Source organism: Lynx canadensis, chromosome B3 (genome assembly GCF_007474595.2).
Source record: "Lynx canadensis isolate LIC74 chromosome B3, mLynCan4.pri.v2, whole genome shotgun sequence".
Classification (NCBI taxonomy): Eukaryota; Metazoa; Chordata; class Mammalia; order Carnivora; family Felidae; genus Lynx; species Lynx canadensis.
This window is the reverse complement of record NC_044308.2, coordinates 99,189,014-99,215,250: the sequence shown is the minus strand read 5'-3', so window position 1 is coordinate 99,215,250 and position 26,237 is coordinate 99,189,014. Positions and strand designations below refer to the sequence as shown.

At 37.5% G+C, this 26,237-nt stretch overlaps 1 protein-coding gene across 3 annotated transcripts in view; it reads right to left on the bottom strand.

Moving 5' to 3' along the window:
- FRMD6 (FERM domain containing 6) overlaps positions 1 to 26,237 on the bottom strand; it is an 80,105-nt gene that overhangs the window by 16,363 nt on the left and 37,505 nt on the right. The window contains exons 2-9 of one of the 3 annotated variants that reach the window (XM_030319089.1): positions 21,969 to 22,213; positions 16,279 to 16,369; positions 13,285 to 13,388; positions 12,180 to 12,256; positions 9,766 to 9,952; positions 6,382 to 6,537; positions 2,937 to 3,002; positions 2,000 to 2,068 (exon numbers count right to left, since the gene is read on the bottom strand). In XM_030319089.1, the coding sequence (XP_030174949.1) occupies positions 2,000 to 2,068; positions 2,937 to 3,002; positions 6,382 to 6,537; positions 9,766 to 9,952; positions 12,180 to 12,256; positions 13,285 to 13,388; positions 16,279 to 16,369; positions 21,969 to 22,067 (849 nt within the window). In that variant the 5' untranslated portion in view covers positions 22,068 to 22,213. The remainder of the gene's footprint in view (positions 1 to 1,999; positions 2,069 to 2,936; positions 3,003 to 6,381; positions 6,538 to 9,765; positions 9,953 to 12,179; positions 12,257 to 13,284; positions 13,389 to 16,278; positions 16,370 to 21,968; positions 22,214 to 26,237) is intronic. The other 2 variants (XM_030319091.1, XM_030319090.1) reach the window with 2 other exon arrangements.

The following is a 26,237-nucleotide window of genomic DNA, read 5'->3' as shown; positions in this document are numbered from 1 at the left end:
TTGTTTAAGTTTGGGATCATTAACATAAAGTTCATTAACATAAGCTGAGGGTGAGAGTTTGGCAGTTTTTTATAGTTATGGAAAACTGTAAGTTTATTTATTTTGAGAGAGAGAGAGCACACAAGCATCTGAGCTAGGGAGGGGCAGAGAAAGAGAGAAAGAATCCCAAGCAAGCAGGCTCTGCACTGTCAGCACAAAGCCTGGCCTGGGGCTGGACCTTACAAAACTGTGAGATCATGTGACCTGAGCTGAAATCAAGAGCTTAACCAACGGAGCCATCCAGATGCCCCAGAAATGGAATTATCAATTCCTTCACCTTTCCTATGAATGAACCGGGCAGCAGGATTGCATAAGGAATACTGCAGACATAATGCTTCTCAGCCAGAAGGGAGAAGTAAAGCAGAGAGAGGCATCTTCTAACCACACACTTAAAGTCAATAAAAAACAATATGGCTCTGTGTATCTCGGTTGGGAATGGATTTTTCACCTCTCGATTTTTCATTTTAAAGGAACCACCAGTGGATCCCAATGCTAGAATGGTAATAACTGACACTGAATGAGCACTAGGCAGGTATTGACTCATTTAATCCTCAGAATCAGTCTATGGGGGAGGACCAATTATCTCCATTTGGGAACAAAGAAACCAATGCACAGAGGTTAAGTAACTTGCTCAAGGTCACACGACTGGGGCAGGACTGGGCTGGCTGTGAGAAGAATCATCTGGGAAGTTCATTAAAATAGATGCCTGGTCCTCAACCCACACCCTCTGAATCAAAACTCTCTTAGGGGAGGAGGATGAGGCCCAGAAATCTTTATCTTAAACCAACTCCTCAGATGAGACCGATGCAAAACTAGATTCAGGAACCACTGTGTCCAGGACCCTTAAGACACTCAATTTCATAAATGCATTTTATGTCTACTCAATTTGGGACATGACTGGGGTAATGGGCTAATAATTTGCTCATTTTCATACAGCTCAGATCCTTTCACAAAGGGCCTAAATGAGAGAGAGCAAGTGAGGAGGAAGCAGGTAGGGCCCCATTTGATATATGAGTGAAGTGAAATCAGATTGAACTGGGCCCAAGTAATTAAAATAATGTAAAGTCAGGAACAGGTCTTTGACTTCACAGGGCAGTATGGAGTCAGAACCCAAATGCTCTTTGGCAATACAGCCCTTTATTTATATAGGCCATCTTCTTTACTTGTGTATGTGTACAAATCCTTATCTTCCTCCTTTGTGTATTTTTTTCCAACAATTTCTGAACAAAGAAAAAAATATGGATTTTAATGACCACCAGATATACATATTATTAACTGTAATTCTTTGAACCCTGCCCCAAACCGGATAGAGCCGGCAAAGTAGAGAAACAGCTGGGAAAAATCATGAATTTGCTCTTATAACAAAAAAGAGGATACTATTCTCAATATTCTAAAAATAACACCATTTTTTTTTCCTGTTAAGAATTGTAGACCTTTCTTTATAATGATGAGTTTCAAAGAGTTAGATATTAATAGAAACATCTTTTTATATCACTCTTTATTCTTTGCTCAAAAGAAGTAACTTCCAAAAGAACTGGCCTACCCCCATGCCAAGAGTAATTTATCCTGTGATTATGGCTTTCCGTTTTCTGATCCCTCTGATGTAGGCTTTTGAAAATCATTCTCTTTGCTGAAGTCATCTTGCACATTCCCCCACTACATTTCTTCTGCAACTAGAACAACTTAGGATAGCACTGTGGGGACCAGACTCACAAATTAAATAATTTCTTTTGCTGTAAAATTCCTTAATTTTAGATTCATGACCTATGAGTGGCAACGAATAGAGCACATACATAAGAATATAAGAAAGTGAGTTGTCTTCATTTTCAACTTTTTAAAAAAAAACATCAGCTTTTGTGCCTGTCACAGCATTATTTTTAAAAACAAAACAGGGAACAACGAAAATCCACAAAAACAAACAACTGAGCAATTTTTCTTTAGTCAGTTACTTTAAACTTACCACAAATACCAACTTTCCAACATTTGTCCAGGGGAAATCATAAAGTAATTGTTTCTCTTCATCTAAATTCTGTGGAAAAAAATTTTAATGCATACAGAGTTACTGAGGAAACTGCCAGACACTTTAAAATGGCTCTAACTTCTCTCCCAGAAAACTAAAATACAGTAATTAAAATCTGAAAGAGGTCCTCAACTCTCTTTGGAGATGTTCAGACAGTAATTAAAAGATTAGTGAGACAATTCTGTAGCTTTGGGTTCCTGAGTGACTGCATTAACTGGCCTTTCAAGGCAACCTTTTCCCTTTGAGCCTATCCATAAATTTAAATAAAAAATCCAAAAAGACTCAGGCATTGGAGAGATGAGATAAGGCACTCAGACTTTCATAATTGGATATTGTGCCTACGTCAAGATAAGAGATTCTTATATTCTCCCTGGTCTCACAGAAAGAGGGATTCTCTCTTTCTTGTTGATGGCTGTGGTATAATACCATCCCACCTGCAAAAGCGTGACAGGGACAGGGGACAGGCTGTATTGGAAAAGTGTAATGAAAATTAAAATACAGTGGTCTGCCACTGTATTAAGATGTCATTTTTTTTTTTCTTTACACAGTTGTAACGCTCCAGAGGAGCATTATAATCAGGATATTTAAAATCAGTAACACACAAAGAAAAATGTTTGGATGTTAATGATCTGTTAGTGATGAACCTGAGCCAATCTTGGGCTTATTACTTTCTATTCTAGAGGACTTATTACTGTCAAGGTTTGGACTGTATCACTTCATTTATCCTACATCATCCCCATTTGTACTAGACAAATAGGAAGTAATGGCCAGTCGATGGCCAGAAATGAACCAGTGAACCTGTCCAAGGACCACACAGGTACACTGTCAACATGAGACATGGCGGATGCCACTTGACACTCATTTCTCATTTACTGACCTGAAAAATCTGTATTCCTCGCATGGTCAGTCCAAGCATCAGAGAAGCTTCAATTTCCCTTTTATCCTATAGAAATAAAATCATATGAAACAGTAGTGGGTTTTTTTTGTACAATGGACAATTAAACACCAAAGGGAAAAAACAGAAGGAGAAATCTGATTAGAAAATTTTTGATTTAAAATAACTTCATTCAGGGGCATCTGGGTGGCTCAGTCCATTAAGGATCCGACTTCAGCTCAGGTCATGATCTCACAGCTCCTGAGTTCGAGCCCCACATCAGGCTCTGTGCTAACAGCTCAGTGCCTGGAGCCTGCTTTGGATTCTGTGTCCCTCTCTCACTCTGCCCCTCCCCCTCTCGTGCTCTGTCTCTCTCTCAAGAATAAACATTAAAAACAAAATTTAAATAACTTTGTTCATCTTTTTGCATCCCTAGCTTACCATAAGCTTTAAGAAAATCATGAGCACATACACATGAGCAAGGATATATTCTACTTTTTAAACCACTGAGATTTCAAAGGATTAGTGTTTTTACTATATTATATACACTTTCATATCTGACAATATTCTAAATACCGCCATCGCTGAAAACTCTAGTAAACAATACTATTTTTGCTGCTTATTTATTTATTTATTTATTTATTAGTTCTCTTCCTTTTCCCAGATGTCAGAATCTTGAATCTAATATCATCGATATATTCTGAGATGCATTAGACTTTATAGGTTTCAAACTATGTAACTCTCTTGCCTCTGAAGCCAAAATCAGAGGCACGCCTAAATATTTAAGACTGTCATCCCATGGGGATAAAAAACTGTAAAAGCTTTATATTCAGTTTGTTTGGAAAGAAAATACTTATTTCTAAAAAGTTCAATTGTCACTTGCCAATATGATATACATTCTACCAGCTAAACTATAAAAAATCAACTAAAATGAGTGTAGGGGACAAAAACCCCTGAAATGTTCTCTGAATTTTAAATGTACTCTGAAATTTGACCACATCTTTGGAGTGCTCATATGTAATAATGGGATATAAGGTATGAAGTTCAAAATAGAAGATAAATAAAATCACAAAGTAACTAAAATATTTTCATTATGAAATTCCTCAATAAAAATAAATGAGCATGTTTAGTGCCAGCGTTCCCAAGAATATGGGAAGAAATATTTTTAGAAAATGCATTCTCATCTGGTATAGTAAAGACAAGATATGGCCTATTTTCACTATTTGGGCTGTTTTCTCCAACTAGTATGTTTTTACATCAAGAAAGGCGCATACAGTATAGGTTCAGCAGGAGAAATCAATCTATCACTGTGAGTTTAGATCAATTTCCTCTTCAAGGCTACTCTGATTGCTTCCTGAAATAAGATTGTGCTCATAAAAATGCTGGCTGTGCAGGCACAGGCATGTACTACTGGGAGAGGGACACAGAAGTTTTTCCCCCCAGAATGTTTCCTGTCCTCTGTCTACCTTATTTCCACTTTACGAGCAGTTTTAATGGCTGCCACTTGATTTCTCTAAAGAATGAAAACTCCGCCCATGAGGTAACAATATCTATTTCCCCACTTCATTCAGTTTCATTATTATTAATTATCTTGCTTTAAGAAGATAAGAGAGTCATTTCCTTTTTTTTAAATTTTTTTAACATTTATTGATCTTTTGAGAGAGAGAGAGAGACAGAGCACAAGTGGGGGAGGGGAGAGACAGAGGGAGACAGAATGCGAAACAGGCTCCAGGCTCTGAGCTGTCAGCACAGAGCCTGATGCGGGGCTCGAACTCATGGACTGCGAGATCATGACCTGAGCCGAAATCCAACACTTAACGGACTGAGCCACCCAGGTGCCCCAAGAGAGTCATTTTCTATGCCATGTAGAAGTACCACATCGTAAGCAAATAAAAGGTAAATCTTTTAAGCAAAAGATAAATTCCTAACAGGATTCTTTAAAATACTATGTTTCCCTATCAAGTGAGAAGCACTTGGTATTTATTGAGCACTGATTAATGTACCAGACATTCCACCTGGTTATTTCAGATTCATTACATCATAGAATTTTCCCAACCTCGTGAGATGTATTGAACCATTCCTACTTAATAGATGGTCCAGAATTATAGTTGTATTTGCCTAGGATCCCATAACAGTGGTGATGCAGGGTTTCTGATATCTGACTCTAAAGCTACACTCACTCCTTCTTATACACGATTCATATTTCCTGTACATTTTAAAATATAAACTGATTGTCAAATGCCATTTATTTGCATTTTCTCATATAAACTGAGGTGTCACAAATGAAATCTCTCAAGGAAACAAACAAACAACTCCGTCCTTCAGGAATTTGGCCAAAGAGATCTTATAGAACTCAATTATGCCTCTCAAGGATGACAGGACATTAACAATTTCATCTCTTGGGCACAGAAGTGAGAAAAAAAAAATACCATTCTTTGGTACCTAATTAAGTTTTCTGAACCAGACAAGAAGATCATCCAGTAACATATCCAAACTACAGACTAGTCTCCAAAGGTCTAGTTATGCTAAACTTACCACAAAGGGTATAGTAGTAATAAGAAGCACATTAATAACAATGATAATGGTAACAACTTAACATCATTCTTAACATGTGCTGGGCACTATTTTTATCCACAAATTCCTTTAGTCAAGTAGACCTGGGTTGAATCCTGGCTCTGCCCCTTGCTAGTTTTGTGGTCTTTGGTCTGTTTCCTCATCTGTACAATGAATATTACAGCTTCTATTTTATAGAACTGTAAGGATTTAAAAAAGAAAATAAAGCGTGCCCCATAAAAACAATACTCAGTAAACACTAGCTGTTGTGGTCGTTCTTCTAATTAATGGATACAGTGCAGGTATGGCTTCACTTAGAGGAACATTAAAAATTACTGATCAAAAAAAGTTGCAAATGTTAGTCCCCAAGGCAGAGATGCAGATTTGGAAAGGAGAAAAATAACTATTTCATAGTCACTGAAAAACCAGACTCACAATTTGAAGCCACTTGGCATCTCAGTATTAGAACCATTATAAAGGGACTCTATCATGCTCCCAGGCCTGAGGAAAAGCATCATTAACTCGAAGACTGAACTACCACGAGAAACAGTTCACATGAATCCTTTTTAAAAAAAAAAAAAAAAGCCCACTAAAAAATGATATGACAACTTTTAATAAAAGCTTCTTCAAATCATGAAGGTATTTTGTCTTCAGAAGCTGCAGACTTGGTTCCCCGGGTGGCTCAGTGGGTTAAGTCTCTGACTTGGGCTTAGGTCATGATCTCACAGCTCTTTAACGAGTTCAAGCCCCACATTAGGCTCTTTGCTGTCAGCGCAGAGCCTGCTTTGGATCCTCTGTCCTCCCTCTCTGCCCTTCCCCCGCTCACTCTCTCTCAAAAATAAACAAACATTTCACAACAACAACCAAAAGCTGCAGGCTGACTGCAGTTTTGTACCTTATACAATCTGTAGTAATGAACGGCAACATCATCCAGTCGGACGGCTTCTTTGATGTATTTAAGATGAGCCTCGGAAGCTGTCAGCGCAAACTGATCTTTGTGCATGTTTGGAATGTGTTTCAGGATGTAGTCCTTCCCTCTCTTGGAAACAACCTGTTGGAATACAATGGGTATGCACTGCCACATCTGTTGGAGTGATGGGAGTCCTACCCTTGTCCCCCAAATGATGAAAGGACAAGGACCTAACATAGGTCATGGAAACTGGCTAATTTCCACCAGGAAATTTCCCACTTGTATTCTGTTTTCACCATCTGTTATGTTACTAGGCTGAATCAGCTAGTACTAGAAGCTCCAAAGTCAATTTAGCTGTATATCTGAGAAGAAAAAATCACAAGAAATGAGAAAAATATGTTCTCTTGGCTTTAAACTCACCAAGAAAAAAAAACATGCAAACTTGCAAAATTTTGTACACATCACTGTTTATACTTGCAAAATTATTGGTACTATGAAATACATCTACTGTCAACACATCTTCAGGTTCTGGATCCTACTTAACTCTTCTAAAATTACAGCCACAGAGTGGGAGGTTCTAAATGTTAATCCAAAGAAGGCAGGGGACTGGGAGGAATTCTCTGAAACATTTTTGGTTTTTGCATAAAAGGCTGATGTGAACACTCTATTTGAGTATTTGTGAGGAAACAATTTCATTCAAACATTCATTGCAATTCACTATGGCTTAGTTTTTCAACGGACAGTAGCCCGGGCCTTTCAATGCCCAAAACATATAGTATCCAGCAGCTGCAGGCTAAGATTAGCTAAAAATCTTAGCCGAGGGGCGCCTGGGTGGCTCAGTTGGTTAAGCGTCCGACTTCAGCTCAGGTGATGATCTCACAGTCCGTGAGTTCGAGCCCCAGGTCAGGCTTTGTGCTGATGGCTCAGAGCCTGAAGCCTGCTTTGGATTCTGTATCTCCTTCTCTCTCTGCCCCTCCCCTGCTGATGCTCTGTCTCTCTCTGTCTCAAAAATAAATAAAAATATTTAAAAAATTGAAAAAAAAATCTTAGCCGATTTCATAAGGATTATAAAACATGGAAAGGATTATGCAAAGAGAGCAAAAAGAGTAGTGCTTAAAATCATCAGAATAAAAAATAATTAAAGAATTTTTAGTTTTAAATGTTTTTATAGATATTGACATTTTGTTTCTTCCTATTGTTTAAACATGATAGATTGCTGGCTATTTAATATTGCTGAGAACTCAAGTTACAGATTTTTCTTTCAGACTCCTTTTACATGGAGATCACCTAAATTAGTATTTGTTAACTTTTCTCGGCTCAAAGAACACACAGAAAATAATATTTGCAAGGGCACTGAAGTAAGTGGCTTTGGTGATCCCAAAGGTTGAAGAAACTTGTATCTCAGTGCTCTGGAAGCTATGGCGCACTGACTGGGAAGATCTGATTTAAAAGAGCGAGATTCAGCAAGTACGTGATGACAACTTACCGGATGTAAACATAGGCTAATTTGGGTTCCACAGACACTGATATGTAAAAGCTTGATACCTTTTGTGGTTTCTCTTTAACAACTGACATGCTGGCAATCAGTTCACAAAAATTTATATTGAGCACCTCAATGTGAAGTGCTGAAGAAACAGAAAAGGTATAGTTTAAGCCTGCCCTTTAGAATATACTAATAAACAGTTCACTGGAGGCAAAAGATAAACAGAAAATAAGATGTAAAACACTATGCGTAGCGGGGGCTTCTAGAGCCCAGAGGAGGGGCACTGGGTACCTAGCCAGTCTGCCCAGAAGGAAATACATCTGAGCAGAGTCTTGGAGAATGAACAGGAGTTGGCCAGGTCAAACAGGGAGAGGGGTTCTGTTGGCTAAGGGAACTTCAGGAAGAAAGGCCAGAAGTGCAAAATACCACAGGGCGTTTGGAGACATAGGGATTGCTGGATGTTGTTAGAGCATAAAATTCAAGGTGCAGGACAACCTGAAAGGAAGCTGGAAAGGCTGGCAGAGATCAGATCCTGGAAAGTTCCTCGGTTATGTGTGGGAGCCTGGCTTTCACTCTGTAGGTGAGAGGGAAGCCCCTGAAGATTTAAATCAGGAGCAAAATCCACTCATCCGCAAGCTCTAAAGACAGAGGCAAAGACAACAAGCCCCCTCAGCAGTGCTGCTGAGTGCTGATGAGAGCTGGAACCTGGGGGACGGGAGCAAGGACGCTGGGGAGGGCACACGACAAACATTCAGGAAGTCTACCACAAGGAAACTTCAAGAGAATTTGATTTCTTAAGCTGGTGACGGGTAATCAAGTATTTTATGTTCTAGGTTGTTTCGGTTGGTTTGGGCAGGCCAGGGAGAAAGGAGGGTGATGGGGAGAGCTCTGCAGGAGACTCAAGTTTCTGGGTGACTGGGTGGATGGCAGTGCTACTAGCTGACATTAGGGGCACAGAGGCAGGAATACATGAAATCAGGTGGGAGAAAGATGAAGTTGACTTGGGACATTTTGAGTTTGAGGTGCCTATGGGTAAACAGCTGTCTCACGGACACAGAGGAGAGAAACAGATTTGGGAGCTACTGGCACACAGGTGGTTGTTAAAAAAAAGAAAAGCATTCGTTTGGAGGAGATCTCCAAATGAGAGTGGTTCTATGTCAAATGCAGCCGAGAAAAGAAGTGGAAAGTGTCCACAGAATTCGGCAACTTAAAGGTCACTGGTGACCGTAGGGACAGCATGAGGAGTGGAGGGGAGCGTCGGGGACAGAAAGCAGATGGAATTGTGTTGAGGAGTGTATCTGGAAAATAAGGTAAAAAAATCAGATTTTCAACAGAGGCCTGGAGGAAGGGTGGGCACAGACATGGGCAGGGTTGGGCGGAGAAAGGACAGTTGAGACAGTTCAAATAACCTAAATTTGCCTGCTGCCGTAAAGGCGTGGTTCCTCTCTCGAGAGTGGAGGAGATGGCGGTCAGGGCAAAGTGACTATTTAATTTGTTTTCTCAACATAGGAAAAGCTGTGAATGATCTTACTTTTCAAAGTGTAATGTTTTTCTCCCTTCAAAGGGAGGAAAATGATGCTTGAATTAAGAGTAAATAAGAAAGTAAAGACCAAGCAACTGCCAAAAGAAGGCTGGTAAGTTTCAAGTTCCACCACATTTAGGATGGACAGAAATCTTCTTCCCCTTTAACTGGAAGGAGCAGATCAAATATATCAAGAGATCATGTGTACAATGCTCTTAAGTGTTAAACTTCTATCTGGGCATCACGAAGGGTTTTACTGGCCACAAACATCTGTGTTCCCATTTCTTGAAGCAACCTGAGTAGCAGCATAATGAACTAGAAATGTGCTAGAGAAAACACTTTAAAACTTGAAAACAGTGCCTACCCAAGATGGGAAGTAAGCCTCCGGCTCAAAGTATTTTCCATAGTGCTTATTCCTTTTGAAGTTCCCAAGATCAGCCTGCAGGGCAAAGGCTGCCAGCAGGAAATAGGCCTCTTCTCGGAGCACACACTGAGAATGAAGAACTTGTTTTCTCAGGTGCCAGTAATAATAGTATCTTGCTGCTCTGTCACTAGGAAAATAAAAGAAAACAGAACTCACATTTGATGGAACAATCCAATGGCGTGTAAACAGAACCCAAATCCTGCTATCCATCTGGTGACAAGAGCTCTTCTGTTTCTGTTCCCTCTTCCTGCCTCCACACTCCTTGAAAAAAAGTGGGTGGGGGGTTGAGGCTAATACCTGATTGCTGTCTCACCCAGGTTGCAGGGAGGTAGGACTCCACGTCTGACTGCCCCAACAGGCAAAAATAACATTTCCTGAGGCCTATAACATTTAATTCATTCAGAGAATGGAATCATCCATTCCAACATGGTAAATATTTCACTGAAACAAGTATTACTCTAGAAGCCTAGGCATTTGTTGTCTGCGTTAAAGTAACTTTGCTGCAATAATGCGGCACATATGACAGAAACAAGGACAAATCTGAGGGGACAATCCTGGCTTTAATGTTTTGCTCCTCTGTTTTGTTTTGTTTTCCAGCTGAGCACATTACAAATACCCTAAGGTCCTTATAAAAAAATTTCTGTTTAAATGCCCATTAAAAAAAACTATAGTGTTTTGTTTTCTTTCTCAGAATGAACTGGAAAAAAAAAAGCTTGCTTTAAATCTCTCTCTCCCTTTCTCTTTTTTTTTAATTAAGTGGATGTTACTTTATGGGCGTGGTTTTATAGGAACATGTTATGACAGTCATGATACTCCTCACAGATGGAAATCCTACTAGTGCACTCATTACAATCCGTTGAAGTCAGAAATAAATATAGTTCCCATTAAATACATTGAATAAGAAGTGCTGACTGGGGAAAAACATGGTCAAGCTCCAAAAAATGTCACAGGCAAATGGGATGCCTTTGTGATCAAAGTAAAAATGCAAGAAAAAAAAAAAAGTGTGTGTGTGTGTGTGTGTGTATTTAATGAGCTTACTTGCTTCCCCTATTAGTTTAAGTCAAAGGTTTACCTGAGATTTATAATGCATTAGCTGATGACAATAAAAACATGAGTTTATTTTAACTAAGATCATGTTTGAGTATGATGAGTTTAAAAATAAAGCATTTATGTAATTTTTTCCCCATGGGACAGAGTACTTTTCAAGGCATTTCTTTTTATAATGCTGACCACACAGTGTTTGGACTAGTTCATCCCTGGGGAAAAGAGCAGAAGTACAGGGATGAATTAAACATTCATTAGCCCCAGGGGGTTAATTTGTGGCTAAATAATGTATTTTCCTTCTTTTCAGCACATTCCATACTTAGTAGGTAAATTGAGCAAAAATTTTACATAAACTCCAAATAACTAAGAAAGTTTCTTGGCCTTTAGAAAAAATTATTTATGGGCTAATATTTTTTACTTTAAATTTACATGTGGCAATAACACAAATATTAAGAGCAGATCTCACATATAACTTTTAGCCAAATGTATCTTTGTATCTTTTAATGGAGTTTCTCAGAGTTTGAAAGTAAATAAGGAAAACAGAGTTCACATTTCTAGTATTTTCCATCAGCATTTTCTATCCGTTAACAAAACCAACTCTGAAAGCTTTCCAGCACTGAATCCTCCCATACAAATGATAAACTGAGCTTTTGAAATGGTAAATTCTGAGTCTGTATCAGTAGCATAGAATTGCTCATGCACCCACCTCCAGAAGAAGAATCAATTACCTGCCCTTGCCAAACTGCATCTAAGATTCTCACAGGATAGCTCCACTGGGTGTAATCTTAGCTTTAAGGCCCCTGCCAAGAACAGAAGCAAGACCCCAAAGGTGGAAAGAAAACCAGGCTATATCGACACCATTTTTACAGGAGAGAGTTCTTGCTGCTGCCCTACTCCCCATATCACCACCAGAAAAGAATACAGTCCTTTAATTAATTTCTCCATTCTTCACAAAAGTGCTAGTTCCTTCTTGAATGAAATATCTTCTTTTTGGTGAATGACTGGTTATCGAAAATGGGGAGTACAGACAATGTGAGGCAGTGACATTGTTAACATTTTCATCAATAGTCTAACATTATCATTCATCCATTCATTCATTCATTCCACAAATATTTAGAGCGCTTACTGTGCCTCTTTTCTAGGAACTGAGGATACATGAGTGTACACAAAGATTTCTTTTAAAATCCTTGCTCTTTTGAAATGTGTATTCTAGCAGATGGAGACAAACACACACAAGAACTTTATTTGGTTATGTTAGAAGGTGAGTGCTTGTGGAAGTGAAGGTTTAGAGTCTCTCCCTGTCCTCATACCTGATCAATCTGCCATTTTCCACATAGTACTGCACACGGAAGTGAATGATCATAGGAGGTCCAAATTGGTCAATACCCTGAAACAAAGACACATATAAAAAGAAAGCTATTTTTAGTAACTGCAAAACGGGTTTTAAACGCAACCAAATACCATTATTTACAAGATACTTTTAAACCTTGAAAGGTTTAATCTACTTCTAATGGGGCTGGGTGGTGGTGGTGGCTGGGCAGAGGGTAGACAGTTGTCCATTATGGATATTAAGTTCATACAAAACTGGGAAGTTATAAAGCATCATCATGTATTTGATACTCATTCACTGTAATGCCAATGACAACATAAGGGAAGATAAAAATAAATGCCAGTGGAAATTTCTAGTTGAGATCCAGTTCCTCTCTCAGCTCTATCCCCTGTGGTGACCATTTGCTCCTCATTACAAATGTTCTCTTGTTCCTCTGACATTCCACATACCAAATTCTAATATGCTGTTTGTTTATTTAGACTTTAATGTTCCTTACTTTGTAGTTAGCTTCCAAGTAGCCTTCCCGTTTATTCCAAGAATTCTTAAATACGAATCGGAGGATCTAGGATTAGACATTGGGGACTTATTCCTGATTAATATGGTGGAAACACTAGGCAAATTCCCTGTGAATGATGCCCCATGTAAATGGAATTGATGTTTATTAAATAAAGGCACCAGTATAATTTCCTACTTTTAATAAAGTAATAAAGTATCAAAGTACAGTAAAAGTAGATTTAAAAACTATGAATAACTTCTAGAACATTAGTTTTGATGGCTAACATAGCCACAGAAGAGAAGCAAGTTCTTTTTCCATGGTTCTCGTTTCAAAGTATTATCCCCAAATTACTAAAAAGTTATTATCCAACATGATTTAAACAGATACCCGAAATCTATCATACACTATAAGCTATTAATACTTTATTAATGTGACATTTTAGAACTTACACATTTCCCTTTTCCATTTTCTACTTCATAGTGTTTTTATGAATTAAAATTTAAAAAATTAAATATTTTTCTAATGTCGAATAGCTAAAATAAACCTTTTAAAAAAATCAAAATAGTTTTGCTCATAAATGTAATCTCACCCAAGTGACTTCGTATTGTCGTACCTTGCTGGCCTCTTTCTTCCATTCTTTTGGACAGTATTTATACAGCTTTTGTGACAACTCCATATAGACATGTTCATTATCTGCACATTAAAAAAGAAGGCAATATGATAAAGAAAAGATGATTTTTTTAAAGAAAATACACACAAAAACGGGTTCTTTAAAAAAGCCTCAATTTGTGAATGTGCTCTGAATTCACATACAAAACGTGAACAATCAACAAGATACTAAAAGTCAAAAAGTTGGCTAGACATTAATGAGATTCTTTATAAACTATTTTGCGTTCGCAATACAGAACACATCTTATTAAAAATATGTGGTATTTAGAAGAAATACTAGCTTCCACATCCTGCTTTTACTAAGTTTCTATGGTCAATCCTAATGCATAGTCAAACTTCCAACTCTGTGCTTACTTGCTCTTAGAGATACATGCTTTTGCTTAGCTCACAGAGGACTCCTGTCATAGCTGCAGAATAATGAAACAGGGCAGAAACACCATCCTAACTGCTATGTAAGAAATGAGACAACATTCAGGATAATTGCCTATTTCCAAGTGACGGGTCTGACCCACGCTTTGTGAAGAACATCCTTTAAGACAATTTCTTCTCTGTGTTTTCCACATAAAACACACCCTGGTAAAACACACTGTCTTTGGACTGATCCCATGGAAAGATGAGAAGAATCTCATGCAAAAAAAATAATGCTAAAGTATTTCTTCAAGGAGATGATGTTCTTAAGATGAACAGAAACCATGATTGCTAAAAACCCATGTAACAATGATCTAAACATATGAAGACAAGCTGTTAAAAAATATTAAAATTTTCAGATTTCCCCAAGAGAATATTTTAAAAGAGAGATATTTCACAACAGAAACCTTCAGCATTCCTATCCTGTACAAAGTTGTAAATCTTTTTAAAATAGTTTAGTCCTTTTTCTCTAACCATCACTAAGGCAGCTTCCTCATGGAAAGCTCTGCATAAAAATGTACTCAATCTGGAAGGGAAGGGTGTCTCTTTGACTTCTCCAAGGATAACAGACCTGACTACACTGTCACTCCTGACTGAATGCTGGAGAGGTTTGCTTGAAAAAGAGCCATAAGAGAACAGGAAGGGTAGAGTTTCTCTGTCTATAAATGGCATATTAAGCCAGCCAATTTGAATGAAAGGGATAAGAGGTCCCAGAGACCAAAACAAAACAAAAACAAAACAAAAAAACCCAAAAGGATGCTACTTAAATCCACTTATCAGATCAGCCAAATTATCTCCCATATCTCACATGCTACCAGTTAAACATGAAGTGAACAAGACCAGACAACCTTCCTGTTGAATATGGTTTGTGTTTGGCTTGAATTCCCATCTGAAGAAGCAATATAATAAACAGAATGGAGACTGTTCAGCGTAATAGCACATACTTTTAAACTACCACCGTATCTCTGCCATCTGACAGTCTGATCATGGCTTTATATTTTAAGAATTCTAAAGCATATATCAGAAGTCTGCAAAGTGGGTGAAGTAATCTCCAGCTGACACCTGAGAAAACTGAAGTCGAGAGAAGTCAAGTGACATTTCTAAAGCTACATAGCTAGCTAGTGGTAGAACTATAATTGGAACAAGGTCATCTGCATCCTTTTCCAATGTTCTTTTGCCACACTACAATCTCTCTTTTAAAAAAGAGATCTTAAAAACTCATATTTTGAAATCTAAGGAAGCCATAAACTGGTTTTATTAGACTGACTTGTTAAACAACACAGATCAACAATCTGGCTGTCGTGGCAGTAAGAAAGAATTAATTTTGAGTTTAGAATAAAAGAAACAATTTTTAGAATCTATAGAGCATCTTATTTCTCCCAAACCCTTCCTCGAAAGAATGACTGAGGGATGTACTAATAGAAACACAGAGCTAAGCATCTGTGCTTTTATTGCTTTAACTACTACAGGAAAAAAACTGAAGAGCAAATGGTTGATTCGTTGGTTCCTGAGGTGTTCCCTGCTCCAAGCTCTCTGGCTTCTCCTAAAAAGACAGCTGAAGATGGTCATATTTTGGAGGAGAAGGGCTGATCATGATACACTTTCTAACTTGGCAGATCTAAGCTTTTTATGGTATTAACCAGATTCTCAAGATGTCATAAGCCTTTAAATTTAAGCCGATTCCAGTAGTAGAATATGATTCATCTACAAGTATAAAATGTAGTTAAATACATTTTGCACAAAAAAAGTATTCTTGAAAAACTGAGCAAAGATAGAAAAGGTTTTTTGCATAAGGGTAAATTAGAGAAATTTAAACATATGACTTGAAAGAAAAAGCTTATAAGGAAAGGCTGCAGGTAAACCCTGGGAACTTAACTCTAAGGTATTATGGGAGTGGGCAGGTGGAGGAGGCTTCATGTGAAGAAAGCCTTCACATAAAGTAAAAGTAGAAACTGATCCCCCATCTTTAAGTCTTATAGTCTGATTGGAAGAAAAGGAGAAGGTGTTAAGAGGGAAAAACAGGAAACAAGAGCAAATTAATAGATCACTTTGTTATACTATATGGTCAACAGCAAGAAAACTTGAATAGACGAAAGCCATTTTTCTTATGCCTAAGTTTTTTAATGTCAAAAATTATGAAACACATTACAAAAACATGCAAGATAATTTCCTACTAGCTCCAGCTGTTCCCTGAGTGCAAGGAAACAAAAATCAAGCATGGTTCATAAAAACAGAAAAGAACAAATACAAAATTTAGACTCCTGAAAAGGAACCGATTTTTAAGTTCAAACTATGATACACGGCCTAAAATTCTAAGTCTTGTAAGAAATACACAACAGTTAAGATCAAAACACGAATAGTAGACTAAAAATGATGATGAATTTATGGGTATTTTGCCAATCACAATCTTATCACAATACGCCCAAATCAAGTCACAGCCAGCTATAAAATATCACTTCCTTGGTGACAGTTGGCTAAATCTATCAGAGATGGGACTAAGACCTACTTTGTATAACACTGAGTCCAAACAGGTGACAGTCCTTTAGCCTGAGTAGGTCACACACCTGGACCAGCAACTGGTGACACAGAATTTTAACCTGTAGAGAAAAACAAACAAGCACACAAAAAACACAACTTGAGACAAGTCACTCAAACCCAAATACTGAGCCACAATCAGGCAATTTAATACACCCTGAATATATGCCTTGAAAGGACAAGCCAACACTAGCAAAACCGCTGTTGGTTCATGGAAATTGCTTTAATCTGCGTTGTGTTTCAATACTGATTATCACAATACGAATTTTTACAACATGGCAATAAAGTACCAATGCAATCTTGTACAAGACTCATAAATCTTATGACACATTGACGAGGCCTTAATTCTAAACCCATGGCGCATGGTAAATATTTCAGAAGGTACCCAAAACAGCCTACTCAGATTATCAGAAGCATGAATTAGGCAGGTATCTTTACAAGGAAGGTTTTCTTCTTGATGGTCTAAGCAAAATACTTAGATATTATTACAATGAGTGAATGAGTGAATAACTAGCTTTTATTTATCTTACTTTTATTGTTTTATACCTTTTAAGTACCTAAACAAGGGTCCTTTCTAAGTCCTAGTATAATTCAACCATAAAAAATCATATTAATTTGGAACTCTGAATAGGCTATCCTGAAAAGTCACATGTTGAATAATAACATAGTCTTTAACAGACACAGTTTTAATGATTTCTCCAATATTTAATAAAGTATTTTAGGGGACAGTAATTCTGTTGGGTCTGTCTCATTGAATTCAGAATCACTAAAGCCTAGAGCTGACTTTAAGAGACCATACAGGTCAATTTCTTCATGTTATGGATGATTTCTTCATGTCATGGTCAATTTCTTCATGTTATGTCATGTTCTTCAGTAGGTTAAACGTCCAACTGGTGATTTCAGCTCAGGTCATGATCTCATGGTTCATGAGTTCAAGCCCCGCAACAGGCTCTGTGCTGACAGTGCACAGCCTGCTTAGTATTCTCTCTCTCTGCCCCTACCCTGCTCTCTCTGAAAGAAAGAAAAAGAAAGAAAGAAAGAAAGAAAGAAAGAACCCACAAAGCTTAAAGTCATATAAGCTAGTAATGGCAAAAGCAGCAACTCACAACTTTGCTCATTTAAGTATTAAAATATTTCCAAATGTGTATTTTAAAATATATACAACATGACAGTTTATCATTTCAGCTATATATATTATGTGGGGCATTTGTCCCTCACTTGTACTATACTTGCAATGATACTGATGCCACTTGCAGTTTTAATGATAAATTCTAAATGAACTCTGAATTCATGACTTTTTATCATACCTTAATATGTGACTCAGATTCAGAAAATAAGAGACCCCTGAAACCCCTTGATAACTGAAAGCCAAACAATGCAGAATGGTGATAATTCCAAGTGAAGGTTTGCTGCTCTTTCCACATTATTAAATGGCAACTAATCTGAAGCACCTTATCTAATGGAAAGAGCAAAAGGTATTTATTTAAGACCAAGAGCACCAATTCGGCTGCTTAGAAGCACCAGGAACTCAATGAAGCTGGGATCGTGTCTTATCTTATTTTTAGGATATATAGTTGGCACTCAGTAAATGTCTGATGGATAAAAGCAGGTGTCTGATGCCCATTTGGGCTTCTTGCTTTTGTTCTGTTCCAGGACTATAGGCTAGTCTCTGGCCCACTGAGCACATCACTTTATGAATGTGCCACTGAAGAATTTAGGGAAAATGAAGAATTGCAAACTCACGAACACCACTGGGAGACTACATTTGCCAATAGGAAATCATCCTCTTTGTTCATTAAAAAAAAACTGTGTATTTTTGAGTTCTATATTGTCCTAATTCTACTTTACAAATAAGCTTAACCAACATGATAAAGGGGAAAACTATCAAATGTTATATAAAGTTGAAATACACACTGCAAATTTGAGACTTAAGATGCCATACCATCTAGGATACCTTTAATCCTTAGTTTTTACTGTATTTTAAAATGTTATAAACAAAGCAACTGGGATAAAATGTGATAAAAAAGTTAGCAGAAAACTTCCAAACCACAAACTATACATAAAACAAACCATGTTGTAACTGTAACTGTTGTTCAAATAATGCTGTACATTTCTCCCATATATCCCATATACTTACTATTTTTCTGCTAATTTAAATCAAGTATTTGGGGCCTACTGATAAAGCTCTGTAACAACTATGGAGTAAGTAGTGTTCTTGTTTAAAATTGTGGCTCTGAAGTCTTACTTCTGTGAAAAAAGGCTTGAGTTTTTTGTATTTGCATATTATGAGTCTTGAAGGCTACATTTTAGCTGATTGTGAAAATTTTCAAGTTCTTTAACCTTCAGGAGCAATGGAGCTTTAAAAAGTGCTATAGGGTATATGAAGTATTAAGAATAAGAATTAAAATATTATCTAAAAATATCCTCTATATGGACCTTTTATTAAAAAAAAAGCATTTGGTCCTAAATGTCAATGGTTATTGAGCAAGCACATTTAAAATATATTCCAGGGGCGTCCGGGTGGCTCAATTGGTTAAGCATCCAACTTCAGCTCAGGTCATGATCCCGTGGTTTGTGGGTTTGAGTCCCACATCGGGCTCTGGGTGGACAGCTCAGAGCCTGGAGCCTGTTTCAGATTCTGTGTCTCCTCCTCTCTCTCTGCCCCTCATGCTTATGCTCTGTCTCGCTTTCTCTCAACAATAAATAAATGTTAAAAAAATTTTTTTAAATATATTCCAGATAAAAAAGAATTGTTTACCTTAGTTTTAGTGAACAAGTATAAACTCTTGGCCACTATTTATATCACTCAAAAATTTTGTGGCTCTAACATTTACCATAATTTTATTTCCAAAATTTTCCAAGTTTCCATATTTAGTTTTATCTGATGATTAAAATCATTTAAAACAGCCCCTACTAGTTCAACCTCATGGAGAAACTAGAATGATCAGATACTAAATATACCTCACATGTAGAAAGACAACATTCTATCAACTACACGTCAAGGAATAAACCATCTTTGTGTAAAAAATATTTAGAAATGATGAAAAAAATGAAACCGTTGATAAAACTGGTTTTGTTACAGTTAATTTGCTATGTTACAGCCATGCAAATAACAATTACTATTTTATGAATGCAGAGATAACACTTTGAAGGAAAAGGCAGAGCTCTGGCAGTCCTGCACTGGTTTTCCAGCAATGAGGGGCCTCCATACTACTTAACTGAGTCCCTCCTCCCTCCTTTGTTCAATCACTTGCTAGAGAAGGGTCTGGACATGGCAGCGGGGTCTACATGCCCTGGAATAAGAAGATCTCAACAGGCCCACAGGGGGTTCGGATTCTCTATTTGAGTTTCATTAACAGAGCTCCCAAATGAAATGCACAAACATAGCTCAAAGAAATGAAAACAAGCGCTACTCTGTTAAGTGCTCACGTACTGAGCAATGCTCAGCTGAGATTTTAGGACAAGTTAATCTCTTTGAAAATTCTAGCCGGCTCTCGGTATTCTTCATGAAGCCAGATTAGTCTTCCTTCCACTCACCTGAGGTCAGTAAGGTTTTGTTCCGTATCCTGTATGTGCGCATAGATGCACACATGAACACAAGGACATACAACCCTCTGGGTGGGAACATATAAATGGAACTGAGAGAAGTTTCTTAACTTCTTATAGCTTAGGCTATATGCCCTGGATTTTGAATTTAAAAAAAAATTTAGTATCTCTTTATATAACTGTATATAAAAACTGAAATAGCATATTCACCTGTATAAGCAAAATTAAATTTTATATATTTTGACCATGACCACACTGAAAAAGATAAGCTGCCAAGTTTTATTAGATTAAAAAAAAAAAACCCCAAATGTTGTAAAAATGATAGCCTATCACTTCACATACTCAAAAACAACTTTGGGTACCCTGAATAGCAATGTTGCTGATGAACAGAAATTCTGCCCCACAGATGATAAAATTCATCCAAGAGGTAGGTTTGATGCTCAGACAATTCCTATAAGCAAAAACGAGGTTATATTAGTAAATCAAGAAACTAAAACCCAGAAACTGTGGTGGTTGTCAGAATAAAACCAAAATAATTACGGTGATAAGCAGAGCCATTTCCTGTGTAAATTTTGTAATGAAGCTATTTAAATGCCATATATATTCAGTATAACACTTAGAAATATTCTTTTATATAGCAATTGGGTTAACAAAGAAAACTAAGGGGTGCCTTGGTGGCTCAGTAGGTTAACCATCTGACTTTGGCTCAGGTCATGATCTCGCAGTTTGTGAGTTTGAGCCCCACACTGGACTCTGTGCTGATAGCTTGGAGCCTGCAGCCTGCTTCAGAGTCTGTGTCTCCCTCTCTCTCTGCTTCTCCCCTGCTCATACTCTGTCTCTGTCTCTATCAAAAATAAAGATCAAAGAAGAAAAAGAAAAAGGAAAAAAAGAAAACTAATTTAAGGCATTGCACTGAGGCAATATTTTTCCTAATTCCATCTGAATACAATCAGTAAAAGGAAGAATATGAAAGTCGATAACAGGGAGAGGAGCTGAAAAGTGCTAGGCATGATTCTGATTACCATAAAACTGTTTGGCAGTGTCTACCAAAGCTAAACACAGGTATCCTTTTTATGATTCACAGTTCTGCTCTTAGGTGAGGCTCAGAAATGTATACACATGTGCATATACATAAAATGCTCTCAACACTTTTACTCATAGTAATAGCCCAATACTTACAACAACCCAATATCCATCAACAATAAATGGATAAACAAATTGGGCATATTCATAAAATGGAATATTACACAAGAATGAAAAAGAATTAGTGTTATGTGCAATAACATAAGTGAATTTCATAGGCCAAGTTGACTGAAAGAAGCTACATATAAAAGAAAACATACCATGTAATTCCAGCTGCATGAAGTTCAGAAATAAGCAAATTACTCTATAGGGGAGGGAATACTTATTACCCTTTGGGTAGAGATGACTGACAAGGAGAAGTCATAAAAGATCTTTCTGGGGTGCTGGAAATGTACTGTATCTCAAGCTGGATGATGGTTATAGGGGTGTATACACTTGTAAAAATTCTCTGAGCTGCATGCTTATGATTCCTATACTTTGCTGTATGTAGATTATAACTCAGTTTTAGAAGTTAAGAAAAACAGTACCATATTCCTCAATATCCAGGTCAACTAAGAGAGTTACCCTTGACTCATGAACCATAGCAACAGCTTAGTGCTCAAGTGCACAGCCTGTCCTTAAAATTGGCTAGACTTAGGCTACGATTAATGATCAAGATGCATATTAAGAAGCTAGCAATTATTACCATATCATGTGTGTGACAACTCAAAAACATTTAAAAAGCAAAATCATACTATAGATTAATAAAAATTTATATTTCAAGACACAGTTTTAAAATAGCAAGGTGTTTGTTTTTCTATAATATAGTAACCAAAATTCTGTAATTCCCCCCCCCCCACCAGGTGAAAGAATATTGAGGGCAGTTGCTCTAAAGCCATAATTCAAAGTTTGTAGACAACTTTAACCCCCCAATTCTGTCACATTATTAATGGTCTCATTCTGTAGCGCTCTCCCCTTCACCAGGTAATAACTTGAATGTGGCCACTGGTGGGAACAGGACGTTCAAACATTTCTAAAGTCGAATCTACTTACATTTATGATGATGTTCAGAGATTCATCGTTGGGAAGGAAGATACACACACTCCGGCGGTCTTGCATGACTCTGTTGTTGTGGAAATTCAATTTGTTCATCGTGTTGTGGGCTCTCCAGTGGTCAGGGCTGGGCTCCGAGTCCTCGGCAATTCCTCTGGTTCCGAGCACTCCAAAGCCAAACTCCGTTCCTCATCACACGCCCTACGGGAGAAGCAGCGTGATGTTCCACTACGTAGGTTTCATAGCTGTAAAAAAGCCCAAAAGCCAGCCATAAATGAAGGCAGTGAGATTGGTGAGGAGAGAGACAGGGACATGAGCAGCAGCACAACTGTTTCTGTTGGCACAAAGACAGCACGTCTCAACGCGAGGGCTGCCTGCTTTAATAAATGAGAACTCACTGAAATTCATTCTGTATTTTGCCCACTATCAACTCTTTCAAAACTTTCATTCATCGTCATGAATTAAACATAGAGCCAATGAGCGCCTCATACATTCGAAGCTGTGCTGTGCACTCCAGGGCTCACAGAAGCAGAGAGAGCCTGCCTTTGAGAAGTTTCCAGTCTCGCATGGGAGATAACAAAGGGTTCCATAAACAAACAGAATGACAAACCAGCAACAACAACAAAATTCAATCTTTTTTCCCATCGCAAACTCAAATAAATGCCTTGGCTCTTACATCACATTCCTTCTTTAACTGCTGTGGTCTGGCTTTCACTTCCTTCACTTCACCACCATGGCTCTGCCAAAGGAAGCCAGTGACCTCCAGACCATCAGCAGAATCTGGGATTCACTTCAACCGATCTCTCTCTTACCAAGGTTAAGCCCTCCTGACAACTTTTTTTCTCCCTGAGGTTTTATGGTGCTGCTCTCCCTCCCGATTCTTTAACCTGACAATGCAAACAATTTTTCTGTTTCTTTTCACCAACGAATTAACACCTAGAAATAACAAAACTGTATCTATCAAACCATGTTTGTATACAAAAGAACTGTGGATTTTGTAGATACCCTCTCATATCTATTCAGTTTATTAAACACATTTTTTAATTTCTCTCAGGTTTTCAATATATGCAATTTTTTTTTGCAAGTAATGAAGATTTTATTTCTAATCTTCAACACTCACACCCTTTGTTTCATGTCTTATTGCATTGGCAAGACTTTGCAGAATAATTTTAAAACAGTGGGGGATATATTCTACTTTTAATGGGTGTGTCTACTTTTTCATATATTATTGCTAATATAACACTATTCAACCAAGATTAAGACTAGTTGCTTCTCAAACAGTAATTATTTTTCCCCAACAGTAATTATTTATATTGTCTCTTTCCAGCTATATTTGTATGATGCAGAAAAGAATTTCTCAGAATACAAAATTGTTTTGCCAGAGAGTATAACCACACATTTTTCTTTCTTTTTTTATCATCACTTATATTCAACACCCAGCGCTCATCACAAGTGCCCTCCTTAATACCCATCATCCATCTAGCCCATCTCTCACCCACCTCCCACCATCAACCCTCTATCATTAAGAATCTCTTGGGGTTTGTTTCCCTCTCTCTTCTTCCCTACCCCCCATTCCCATATGTTCATCTGTTTTGTCTTTTAAGTTCCACATGAGTGAAATCATATGGTATTTGTCTTCCTCTAATTGACTTATTTTGCTTAACATAATACATTCTAGCTCCATCGACGTCATTGCAAATGTGTGTAATACACCCCCCCCCCACACACACACACACCATCTTCTTTATCCATTCATCAGCTGATGGACATTTGGGCTTTCTCTGTAGTTTCGCTATTGTTGATAATGCTGCTGAAAACCTTGGGGTACATGTACCCCTTTGAATCTGTATTTTTGTATCCTTTAGGTAAATACCTAATAGTGTAATTGCTGGATCGTAGGGTAATCCTATTTTTAGTTTTTTGAGGAACCTCCATACTGTTCTTCAGAATGGCTGCACCAGTTTGCATTCACACCAAAAATGAAAGAGGGCTCTCCTTTCTCTGCATCCTCACCAACATCTGCTGTTTCTTGTGTTGTTAATTTTAGTCATTCTGACAGGTGTGAGGTGGTATCTCATTGTGGTTTTGATTTGTATTTCCCTGATGATGAGTGATGTTGAACATGTTTGCATGTGTCTGTTAGACATCTGGATGTCTTTTTTGGAAAAGTGTCTATTCGTGTCTTCTGCACATTTCTTAACTGGGTTGTTTTTTGGGTGTTGAATTTGGTAAGCTCTTTATAGATTTTGGATACTAACTTTTTATCAGATATGTCATTTGCAAATATCTTCTCCCATTCCATAGGCTGCCTTTTAATTTTGTTGATTGTCTCTTTCACTATGCAAAAGGTTTTATTTTGATGAAGTCCCAATAGTTCATGTTTACTTTTGTTTCCCTTGCCTCCAGCAATGTGTCTAGTAAGAAACTGCTCTGGCCAAGGTCAAAGAGGTTGCTGCCTGTGTTCTCCTCTGGGATTTTGATGGTTTCCTGTCTCACATTTAGATCGTTCATCCATCTTGAATTTATTTTTGTGTATGGTGTAAGAAAGTGGTCCAGTTTCATTCTTCTGCATGTCGCTGTCTAGTTTTCCCAACACTATTCATTAAAGAGACCGTCTTTTTTCCATTGGATATTCTTTCCTGCTTTGTCGAAGATTAGTTGATCATATAGTTGTGGGTCCATTTCTGGCTTTTCTATTCTGCTCCACTGTATCTATGTGTCTGTTTTTGTACCAGTACCATACTGTCTTGATGACTACAGCTTTGTAATATAGCTTGAAATCCGGGTTTGTGATGCTTCCAGTTTTGTTTTGTTTTTTTCAGGATTGCATAAACTGTGTAGATTGCTTTGGGTAGTATAGACATTTTAAAAATGTTTGTTCTTCTAATCCATGAGCATGGAATGCTCTTCCATTTCTTTGTGTCCTCTTCAATTTCCTTAGGCATAAGTATTCTATAGTTTTCCGAGTACATAACCACACAGTTCTAACAGAAAAGCTACTGTCAGTGCTCACATAAATCAATGCATAAATGAGATATAATCTGGTCTATTTGCTTAAGGTTAAATGTCCATCTGTTATGAGCAGGAAGATGGGAGAGAATACAATCTTATATGGCACTATGAGTAAATACAAACTAGCATTTCTTTTTAAAATATGAATAAAATGCCACCAACAAGGAAGCTACTTAAATTAAATAAAAACAAATGGTAATCTTACATACAGTATTTCCTTATTAGGAAGGTGACTGAAAGCCCCCTTACAAGTATTCTGTTTTTCTTAAAGGATAATAGCAATTGTTTCACATTAAGATTGTAGCCAGCATATCACCCTATAGGGTCACTGGAGGTCAACACCGAAGTTTATCTCCAGTATGGGATGGTTAGCCCATGTGTTATATGACCACAAACTAAGTACATGCCAAATCCAATCACTGGTCTGACAGATGCACACTTTCAGTTCAACAGTTCCAAAGCACCAATTGGAAGACCCATTTTGGCTGCATCAGAATCACTTCAGTGTCTGTAAGAAATACAGAATCCTGAGTGCAGTGACATTTCTACTCACTCAGAATCTCCCAGGTCAGGACTCAGGAATCTTAATCTTTTAAAAAAAGCTCCCAGGTATTTCTGACACATAGTCATGTATAAAGACCGCACTTGAGTTAATGGAAGGAAGGTACTGAGCAAACAGTTGAATATAATACTTTCATAGCATACACTGGGAAAACATCATGAGGTACAGAATGAGGAATAAGCAACATATAAGGACTTCTGAAAAGTACTCAATATTTTCAAAGGTATAAATTCCTAAAACAGGTCAAATTTTTGTATTAGAACACTTCCCTGAAAAGTGTTACTAGGTGACCTAGGGATAAATAAGTTGGAGAAACAGGGGACCCTATATATACCTTCTCCGAAACAAAGTGTTAAAGGCTCTGAGGAATACTGCAGGCAACTTCCTAAATCTGTTTAACTTAATATTTCTCATATTTACTTGGTCACCGAATACATTCCCCACCTCTAAGACTTATCTATTAAGGTCCTATAGAATAATATTCTTAAACATACTATTTGAGAACTATGGTTGTAAAACAATTTCCTTGTCAATTTCATTGCAAATTTTTTTCCTACATATTGATCTATTCTAATACTTAGGTCTCCTCTCTGCTATTAAAATCTTTTCAAGAAGAAATACTAAGCTATGACTAAACGCATCTTATTTAAATTCAAACCCTTAAGTTATATTAGTCCCAGTGTAATTCTTCTTAT